The sequence below is a fragment of the Sardina pilchardus genome, chromosome 3, assembly GCF_963854185.1.
Source record: "Sardina pilchardus chromosome 3, fSarPil1.1, whole genome shotgun sequence".
NCBI classification, from domain to species: domain Eukaryota; kingdom Metazoa; phylum Chordata; class Actinopteri; order Clupeiformes; family Clupeidae; genus Sardina; species Sardina pilchardus.
Window position 1 is genome coordinate 25,334,060 of NC_084996.1, and position 10,000 is coordinate 25,344,059.

General features: G+C 43.5%; 3 protein-coding genes across 3 annotated transcripts in view; 2 read left to right on the forward strand and 1 right to left on the reverse strand.

Annotated features, from left to right (window-relative positions):
• Positions 1-1,275, reverse strand: part of tut1 (terminal uridylyl transferase 1, U6 snRNA-specific) — a 10,314-nt gene extending 9,039 nt beyond the window's left edge. The window contains exons 1-2 of the mRNA XM_062532569.1: positions 1,094-1,275; positions 159-349 (exon numbers count right to left, since the gene is read on the reverse strand). Coding sequence (XP_062388553.1) covers positions 159-349; positions 1,094-1,169 — 267 coding nt within the window. The 5' untranslated portion in view covers positions 1,170-1,275. The remainder of the gene's footprint in view (positions 1-158; positions 350-1,093) is intronic.
• A 1,365-nt stretch (positions 1,276-2,640) lies between these two features.
• On the forward strand, positions 2,641-7,829 carry si:ch211-207i20.2 (uncharacterized protein LOC568537 homolog). The gene is made up of 5 exons (XM_062532570.1): positions 2,641-3,032; positions 3,754-3,922; positions 4,212-4,267; positions 4,387-4,486; positions 5,468-7,829. Exons 1-5 carry the CDS (start codon positions 2,841-2,843, stop codon positions 6,499-6,501), a joined length of 1,551 nt encoding a protein of 516 aa, XP_062388554.1. The 5' UTR covers positions 2,641-2,840; the 3' UTR covers positions 6,502-7,829.
• Positions 7,830-8,294: 465 nt separating this feature from the next.
• Positions 8,295-10,000, forward strand: part of ccser2b (coiled-coil serine-rich protein 2b) — a gene marked incomplete in the record, with an annotated part of 69,534 nt that continues 67,828 nt past the window's right edge. The window contains 1 exon segment of the mRNA XM_062530982.1: positions 8,295-8,549.

Sequence of the window (10,000 nt, forward strand, 5' to 3'; positions counted from 1 at the left end):
TAACACAGTTCAATATGTGTACAGTGGTTAACTAACACACACACACACACACACACACACACACACACACACGAAGACAAACCAGGGAGATGTACTACTTATTATCAAACTAACAGGTTTAGTTCAAAGAGTTCATGGAGTTCTGAGAAGTGTCTGACCTTCTCCTTGTCCATGATGACATCCTCTACTGGTCCGAACTGTTGGAAGTAGTTGATGAGATGCGTCGACAAGGTGTTGGGTTTGATGCCGCTCACAAACACGCTGTTTTGCACTTGCTCTTTTCGCGTCGCACGGAGTCGGAAGAGGTTCTGATGCTTCCGCCCCTTCACATGAGCGTCTACCGTCGGTCCTGAATGACAAAGACAGTAATGACAGCAAGTCCTGATTATAGACTGTGACGGCCTGTTAGGCCTTCTGCTCGTTGTCTTTGTTTTCAGGTGTGCTCAAGACCAAACGAGCTGATGAGCTGCACCTGAGGGGTGCAGATAAGAGGCCTGCTGCTTCTCCCCTTGAGAGGGCCATTCTGACTTTGGGTTTTGGACATGCAACACAGCACTCAGACACATTGCAAACATACAACACATTGCAAACATACAACATCCATGCATTACTGACAACTGTCTTGGACCCATCTCACACTCTTTGTTGTTCGTTTGCTATTAATTAATTTGCTTTGGTTTAATACATCTATATATTTTAGTTTAAGATCCAACCTCTCGACTCCCACTTCTGTTGTGGCCTTACCCCTAGGACATAACAAGACACAACGTGACATGCGACACAACGTGACATGCGACACAACGTGACATGCGACACAACGTGTTGCATGTTCGCCTTGGCTGCTGTCTAAACACTTTGTTGACTAATCAGAAAATACCACAGCTTACCAAAAGTTAACGTATGTAGCACAGCTCGAATAAAAAGATTTAGGCAAAAGACCGGTCGGGGGAAGTAACATTATTTTTTTGTTTTAAATGCTATGCATGACCAACGAAGCAATGACTGCAAACTTCGAAAAACAAACCTTATAATGTTAGCTAAGCATGTGATAGCTTTTTGTCTGGAAATACATTATTTACGTTAGAGGACTTACCGTTTGGCAAATTGACATCGCATAAAGTGCAACGAAACCCCTTCTGGGTTGTTTGAATGTCTGGGTGAGCTTCCATTTTCAGGTTTCACAGACAAATTTCAAGCTGCCAGCATGTGGCAAGTCAAAACTCCCTCCGTATCGTTGCAGTGTCGTACTGAAGTCCCGTGTCCCACTTACTTCCGGGCAATACAACAATTAATTTCCTTCGTTCCGCACGCAGCTAAACGTAGGTGTTTGTAAAGATAATTTTCTAAAATGACTTAAAATGTTTATCTGGAAAAAGATGAACGAATGAACAAAAGATATATGGTAATTAACAGTATTTTCAGAAGTGCATGATGCACACCGATTTACATTTCATCCATGCCCCTTGAGGGCAGTAGAGAGTTTGACCAGAGGTTGATAACGTTTGACAATCTTTGATGGGAGCCCTGCTTTGATTTAATTTTGGGTTGTTCCAGAAAAATAAAAACAATCAAATGGACGAATAGGCGAATAATTACAAAGACACAGAATTTTCTACCGCAATTCCTGTTAAATTAAATATTTCATGGCGCTATTGCGCTGTACAGCCACCAGATAGCGCCATTTCACAGCTTGCTTACATCCAAATAAAGTCGCCAACGTACCAGTTAATGAGTGGCTACACAAAAACCTTCTGTAGTGTCCTCAGGATGAGACACTGGGAACCTTCTTGATCAGGGTAGAGGTGCTGAAGGTGTGTGTGTGTGTGTGTGTGTGTGTGTGTGTGTGTGTGTGTGTGTGTGTGTGTGTGTGTGTGTGTGTGTGTTTGGTGAGAGTTTGGTGATCAGTTTAGAGGGGATGATGGTGTTGAATGCTGAGTTTGGCGATCAGTTTAGAGGGGGTGATGGTGATGGTGTTGAATGATGCGTTTGGTGATCAGTTTAGAGGGGTGATGGTGTTGAATGCTGAGTTTGGTGATCAGTTTAGAGGGGGTGATGGTGTTGAATGCTGAGTTGAATGAATGTTGAATTCAGAGTTGTTCTTGAACTGATCCTCATTCCTTAGGTTGGCCTTTTTGATGCTGTTTTTCAGGTTAGCCTTGGAATAAATGGTAATGCTTTTGTTTAATGCTTAAATCAGTTTCAGATCAACACAGTTAAGATCAACTCAGATTAACAAACTTTGTCTCGGTTCTTTTCTTTACAGTAAGTAAAGAAGATTTCATCTGGCGAAATAAATAAAGTTATTGCTTTGCTTTATGCATGGTGTACGTATGGGACCAGGATCAGTTTTAGGAATAGCACATATATTATAATAAATCTTGATTTTTAAAGTATAAGGATATTTCTAGGCTACAGAGGAAAACTAAACATGCATAAGCTAAGAGGGCCTCAATAATATCACCTTTTTTATGCAGGACATTCACTTGCATGTATATTTTTAAATGCAGGACACCCAGCTTTAGTAGCAGTTAGGCTTAGTATGCATAGGCCTACATTATATTTTACTAATACCTAAAACTAATTTACACAACACTGAAGACAAATGACATATTCTCCGAGTGTTGTGGGGGCAGTAGAGAACTCAAATTGTCCTGACGTGTTGTTGTCGTGACGTATTTCCGGTATGGCTCCCTATGCCATGTAAAGTAGCTTTGGATTCTAGTGAGTTTGTTTTCACTACTCTTACGTTTAATTATTTCCCCCGATTGAATCTGAGAGGTTATTCACACAAATGTGTCCGTAAATTCACTGACTGACAGGACAAGGAGACCCAACGTAGAATGTCAAACTGTGTCGCGTTGCAGACCCACCTGGCATCCGTCATGGAGACTTTAGTTCATGCGGCTATTGCTGAAATGTGCAAACTTGTGGATGAAGGATCCATGTTCTTACTGACTCTGGAACTTACAGAGGAACAGAGGGCAGACGAGGATCTGAAGACAAAGCTACAGTTGGAGAGTGAGATGAGGATGGTACGTGTGTTGTTCTAAGTTCGTTGTGTCTAGAGGCCCAAAGGTCTCGCCGTAGTCTTGGGACATGGCGAGCTGCTTGGAGAATCAGTGTGAGCATGGTTACTTCGTCAGTTATTGCTCCAGATAAACTATATTCTAAAGAAATAAGTCATGCCATGTTTTGATTCCTTACTGTCACGTGGAGACAGCAGTACGGTGTGTGGCGCAAAAATATTGCGTAGATGCGACTGCTGCAGCATTTCGATGGAAGGAAGGCGTATGCAAACAAATGTGTGGCGCATCCACATTAGATAATGATCGATTGTATGGTTTCTGCATTGGGCTTTCCTCTATTCCCTTTTCACAGGATGATACAGGCACGTAATTAAATGCATTATTGTTGCAATGTACTAAGTTTTACATTTGATGCATGTCACTGCACTAACTAAACACATTCCATGAACAAAATAAAAACAACAATTCAATACTAAGCTAGATAGTAACACAATTCTAATCAAATGCCTCTTCATCTCTCAGACTCATCACTGCCCATGCCTTTCCCCTGTGACATCAGTCTCCTCCTCCAAATGTTATAGCCTCGTTGACACCAGACCTTAGACACTTATCAATCGAGAGTGACTTCCAGCAGGGGTGTAACTAGCTGTGAAAATGAAACTTAAATTGGTGCATTTGACGCTTAATAAATCACTTTAAAATTCAATCAATCATTGTGTTTGAACAGACGCAGTTTGCCTCCATTATGGAGGTTCTGGGGAACGAGGCGCTGGGGAAGATCATCAAACTGGTGGATGAAACAAAGTTTTTTCTGGACATGGAGTGCAAGACGTTCCAGGGCAAAAAGGCGAAGCCTCCTGGCTGCTTCTTGAACATCTTGTCAGCTGGTGGCATGGGTAAGGAAATGGCATACTGGTTCAGTTGGTGGGATGGGTAAGGGAATGCCATACTGGTTCTTCACTGGGGAGGGACTTCATGACTTCAAGATGGAAGCTGTCTGTTATGTGCTGCTAATTTAAGCACTATGATATACTGCAGACTCAGTGGTCATCAATAGAATGTAAAGCATGTCTACACTATCTTACAGTACAATAACTTGTGCTATTTTCATAAGTGTCTGTTTTACAGCAAACTGTATTCACGGTTATTAATCCTTTCCTCTCCAATTGTATTGCATGCATTCAGAAGAGGAGCATTCGTATGATGGTTGTGGCAGAAGTGCTGACCTAGGCCCCGAGGAGGTAAGCTCACTCATGAGGATTGTGTTGTCAGAATACTGGCAGGAGAACCGTCTGCAGTGTGTACTGTTTTGTTGTTGTTTCATGTTCATTCAGCTCAAGTGCATCTGTTGGTGTTTTAGTCCGTAGAGGAGCAGACAGACCGACCTGAATCTCCTCTCGTCAAGGCCGTCACCATCAGGGATGAAGTTGGCAAGATCGATCTGGCAAAACTTGCAGCTAGTAAGAATGGCGTAGCCTCACATCTCTCTTAGGCTTAGTTCACACTGGCAGTCGAAATCCGATTTTTTGCTTATCTGGATTGTATCTAGCTTGAATTTTGGGTAGTCTGAACGGCACAAAACCGCATGAAATGCGATTTTTCCAATGCTGATTCGCACCACATACGGAGGTGGTTTCAATATCACTTACTATCGGATATGACTCAATCTGAACAGTCAAACCACTTGAATAGGATTTCACCGTGCCCTTTTCGTCATTTGCACTGCGACAAACAATTGCAACGTAATTCTGTGTGACGGAAGTGATTGATTGATTGATTGATTGATTCAGCGCGTGCGCCAGGGCTACCAGCAAAACAAAAAGCAACGTCAAACTCCCAAGTCATAATTTTTGTTGAGGGTGACGAGGTATTTGCGCCGTGGCTACGCATAATAAGTTGGAAAATATAAAAAATAAATCCACTTTCATCCATGACGACTTGGTTGTGTACAACTCTACCTAATGAATCCAGGTGTGTGTAATTTATATCGGATCTGAGCATTGTACGCCAAGATCGGATGTGATCGGATGTGATCACTTGCAATATGCAATGAGAACAGTCAGTCAGAAAGATCAGGTTCTGATCGGATATGCAAGACATCCGATTTCGACTGCCAGTGTGAACTAAGCCTTAGTAGGAGACAATGGTGTTGAGTGTTGACATACTGTAGACCTGATTGACCTTTAGTAGTTTTCCTTCCAGCTGTCTTCAGTGTAATGGTTTAATCATTACAAGTAAACAAGCCATACAATCCATGTGTACATTATTAAGTTAAAAATAGAATTTCCATTGTCATCCTGCTTTGACTAAAAGTCATGTCCTCTCTCTCTCTCTCTCTCTCTCTCTCTCTCTCTCTCTCTCTCTCTCTCTCTCTCTCTCTCTCTCTCTCTCTCTCTCTCTCTCTCTCTCCGTGTTTGTTTGGTCCATGTCTTCCTGTCCAGGCGTGCTGGACCCCGGCTCCAAAGACGCCCTGTCGGCTGACGAGCAGAACAGCAGTGACGGCAACGAGAACCTAGAAGGTTACGCCGGCATCATCAGCAGTTCTGGGAAGAAGATCCTGATTTGCACGGAGTGCGGGAAAAGCTTCTCCACCGTGAGTAAGCTGAAGTCCCACCAGCGCATCCACACGGGCGAGAAGCCCTTTGGCTGCGAGCTGTGTGGCAAAGCCTTCGCCCACAAGCAGAGCCTAAACGTCCATCAGAACATGCACACTGGCAAGAAGCCCTTCACCTGCGATGTCTGTGGCAAGACCTTCAGCAAAGCCTCGCACATGAAGACCCATCAGATCATCCATACGGGAGAGAAGCCCTTCTCTTGCGAGGAATGCGGCAAGAAGTTCAACTTGGCTCAAAATCTGGCGCGACACCAGCTCATCCACACAGGAGAGAAGGTGTTCAGCTGCCTGATCTGCCAGAAGAGGTTCACGCGAGCGGTCACCCTGAAGAGCCACCAGCTGATCCACACGGGGCAGAAGCCCTTCAAGTGCTCCATATGTAGCAAGAGCTTCCGGCACGCGGTCAATCTGAAAATCCACGAGCGCATCCACATGGACGTGCGGCCCTACACCTGCGACCTGTGCGGCAAGGCCTTCCGGCAGTCGGTCAACCTGAAGATCCACAAACGCATCCACACCGGCGAGAAGCCCTTCACCTGCAAGGAGTGTGGCAAGAGCTTCAGTCAGCAGAGCAGCCTGGTGTCGCACAGGCGCACACACTCGGGGGAGAAGCCCTTCGGCTGCACCTTCTGCGAGAAGCGCTTCAACAACACCAACAGCCTGAAGCTGCACGAGCGCACACACACCGGCGAGAAGCCGTACAACTGCGAGTTCTGCGGGAAGACGTTCAGCCAGGGCAGCCACCTGCGCACACACAAGCGGCACGTGCACGCGGGCGGCAAGCAGTACATCTGTGACAAGTGCGGCAAGAGGTACTCGGACCCCCGCAACCTAAAGCTCCATAAGTGCGTGTACGCTTGATCCCCTCCAGTCAGCTGCGAGGCTCTGAAATGACACGATGCTATTGTCCTTGACTAATGGAATGCAGAAGTGATTTTGCTGGGTGTTTGCACTGTGCATATATAGCCGATATATTTTATTTTGGGACAGAGGTTCCCAAGAGGAGGGCCCGTTTAGCCTCACACTGTCATGTTGTATGTAGGCCACTAAAGGTCTATGTCGTTGCTGTCCAGTGACTCTGTGACGTCACCGAACCTTTCAACTTAAAAAGGGTAGATTTTTTTTTAATTCTTTTTATTTTGGTGTATCTACAAAAGCCTTGGAGAAATTCAGAGAAGTAGTATAGAGTAAAAATAATCATTTTTCCTGAGTTCAACCACACTGCGGGAGTGTGCACATACTGTTTGAGAGTAGAATAAAATGTGTTCAGTCTTCCTGTAAACCCAAAATGAATTCATGCATTTGAGTTCAAAATGATTCTCACAGACGCTGTGTGCATCTCATCAAACATGTTTTAATGAGGTAACAGAGGGAAACATTTATATTATTCACAGCTGTCTCTTACCCTGCGAGGGTAGAGGGCTCTGGGTTGAAGAAAAATGGACAAACCATGTGGCCTTTCATTCCGGATCTCAACCTTGCTTCGAGTGGGTTACATGTCATTACAACATACCAGGCAAGTGTAGGATCCTTTCTACCAGAACGTTGTCAGTGGATGGAATTACTTCTTCTGAACTGTTGACAGACACACCAAAATAAGCCAAACAGCCTTTGTTTGTGTGTATTACGAGTTGTTTCGAATGAGAATAGATTGTACAGATCTAACATGTTGGGTTTATTTATATTTTTTAAAAAACATTTCACGTAATTGAATTGTGGGGTACTGCAGTTCATGTGTAAATGCATTACCAGTGTGAAGTTGTCATTGGAAAATGGCAATCCCTATACTACTGTATGAGCATAGGAAATAGTTTGAAATATATTGAGTACCGGAAACTAATTCACAATGACAATTTTAAGGAACCCATGGGGTTAAAAAGAGATGTCCACAGTCTTATTTTGCGTCGTGCTGAAATCAGCTTAAATCGACTGCAGCCTTAAATCGACTGCGGCCGCGCATTTTGACTTTGTTTCTGTTCCTTTTTGCAAGTGACCAATGGTAAACCTTGAAGTTGAAAGTTGACATTACAGTGGTATAGCTTGTGCAAATCCAGAAAAGCCATCTGTCAAAAATGATAATGATAAAATGAAATATAAAATAACTGCACTCTACTTTGTGTATGGTTTGTTCTAGTAGAATAATGTCTTTAGTTTCAGGATTAGGATACTATTAAATTGAATCTTGATTCAAAAACATTTATGTTTAATGTTTTGTTGCCAATTGTATTTTATTCAGAAAGACCACAATCTTTGAGAAGTTATGATTTGCAGATCATCTTTAAATCTGTTCAATCTGAGAGTCAAATGAGATTAAATCATAATGCAGATAAATGAAATGAACGCTGGGGAATCCACTGGAGTATTAAATAATGTTACATAACATAGAAATTGTAACCAGGCAGTCACTGAGTTTAAAACGTGTTCACAGATCCTCGGTTTAGTCACTCATTCAAGTAGACCTAAACCGTTATAGTTCACCTGAACTGTTAGCCTAACTGGATTTGAAAAGCTTTGGTGCAATATTGAAGTCCGTGGTTAAATCGACGGAGGCGCTGTCTCGTTGTGTGTGTTCTTGACTACGTCAGCGTCAGCTGTGCTAGCGTGTAGTTCATAGAAAAAAAATCTGGAGCACAAGCAAGGAACACCGCCTGCTTGACGGACACAACCCAAGCGAATACCGCAGTCGGAAAGCGGTCGTGATCGTTGAACCTACAGGACATATTTATGGAGCGCACTGTACAGCAATACAAAATGAAGTAGATCAATGTAGAGGAGTATGTTTGCCTTTTATTAAAATCATTAGCACTAGACTGCATTTCAATCTATCTACGACCCCACGAGCTGTGCTGCCTTTTGTCGCTGGGAAAACCGAAGGAGGAAAGGATTTATCAACAAGTTCCCACCATAAGGTAGGCTACACCGAGCCAATGACTCAATCTATGTAATTGTTATTTGTAAAGTGGATTATGACTGTTGTGTTGACATGTGTTGACAACCGTGGTGATATTCGTAGCTCGCCGGTACCTACTGTCGTGTATCTTTAATGCGAAGGACGTAAACCCCATTTATGACGGTAACGTTAAACCTGTGTATTACATTAGTAATACTTCACATGGCTAGATGTTTAGCCGTTTGCGAGCAGTGGTGGAGCCCAAAACAACCCTTTGCTAACGTGATCATGGAAGGTGGAAGCGTTACCTAGCAGGATCCCATAACGTCATTCTCCAGACGTCTCTGCTCGTGAAGTTGCCTTTTCCGCCGATGTGTTGTCATTTTAAACCGGGTGCGGATCTCAATTTGCTCAGTGGCCTCCAAAGCACTGCAGACGACATGTAGCTAACATGACTACAGATTTTTAGCTAGCCAAGTCAGGTGACGTGGACATTATTGAAATGTTGTGCTGCCAAAACAAAACAAAACAATACAGAATGACTGCAGCTCACTTCTAGGTGTCGAGTGAAGTCAGGAAACGGGCCATTCTCCCAGCTGAGCAGCATTTTGTGTTGTGACATGTGATGGACAGTTCTTCTGTCTAAGTTAATAATAGTTTTATGTTGAGAGACCATATAACGTTTTTCCTCTAGTGATTATCCAAATATTAATTGATGAATACAATATGAATATTTAATATAAAGGCTAATACTATTCATTTGAATCTACTTTGCATAGGCCCTGCGAGTGAGTCCAGTGTGTTCTGCTTCCTGTAGGCTAGACCTTGAAATACTGTACATGCCGGTTATGACTTTATGTCTGACTTGAAGAGTTTTCAGTAAATTCAAAGCCTAGGAGCTGGACTGGGCTTAAATTAAAATGAGACATTTCTGTCATTTTTCATTTACCCCCACCATCCTTCATTGGCAGTCTTCTTTTCTCTCTCTCTGTTTCTGCCTCTCCCTCCTGGAAAGGAGAGTCCCAGATGCAGATAGTGCTATGATTGGCTTTAATGGCGGCGTAATGGTGGCCAACGCCAGCCTGATGTAACATGACGCTCCCACTGGGCAAGTGTGGGCATGGAACCACAATATCACTGTGAGTGTGTGTGTGTGTGTGTGTGTGTGTGAGTGTTTGTGACAGGCTTACAGACATAGATTTAAAATATTTTCAGCATACGCTTCCCACACCCACACACGACCTGGACAGCTAAACTCCTACCATACCGCCAGGGCTGTCTGGCCACTCCAGATTAAAATCACTAGCTGCCATCTCTACGTGTTAGTCTACTCCCTTAAACCTCCTTGGGATTAGCCTACTTGGAAGATCAGTTCAGGATCAGTTATGCCAAGAATGCCTGGAGAGCTTCTCCAGCGTGTGAGGCTGTTGATGGTGTTGGCTTAATTGCTGGGATTACTCAGACCTGTGG

What these genes read in the sequence shown, in the direction of transcription:
- si:ch211-207i20.2 (XM_062532570.1), top strand. Translation starts at nt 2,841, where the DNA reads ATGTCAAACTGTGTCGCGTTGCAGACCCACCTGGCATCCGTCATGGAG. An exon ending in TGGAGAGTGAGATGAGGATG is followed by an intron (nt 3,033 to 3,753) that starts GTACGTGTGTTG and finishes GTGTTTGAACAG; the next exon opens with ACGCAGTTTGCCTCCATTAT. An exon ending in CTTGTCAGCTGGTGGCATGG is followed by an intron (nt 3,923 to 4,211) that starts GTAAGGAAATGG and finishes GCATGCATTCAG; the next exon opens with AAGAGGAGCATTCGTATGAT.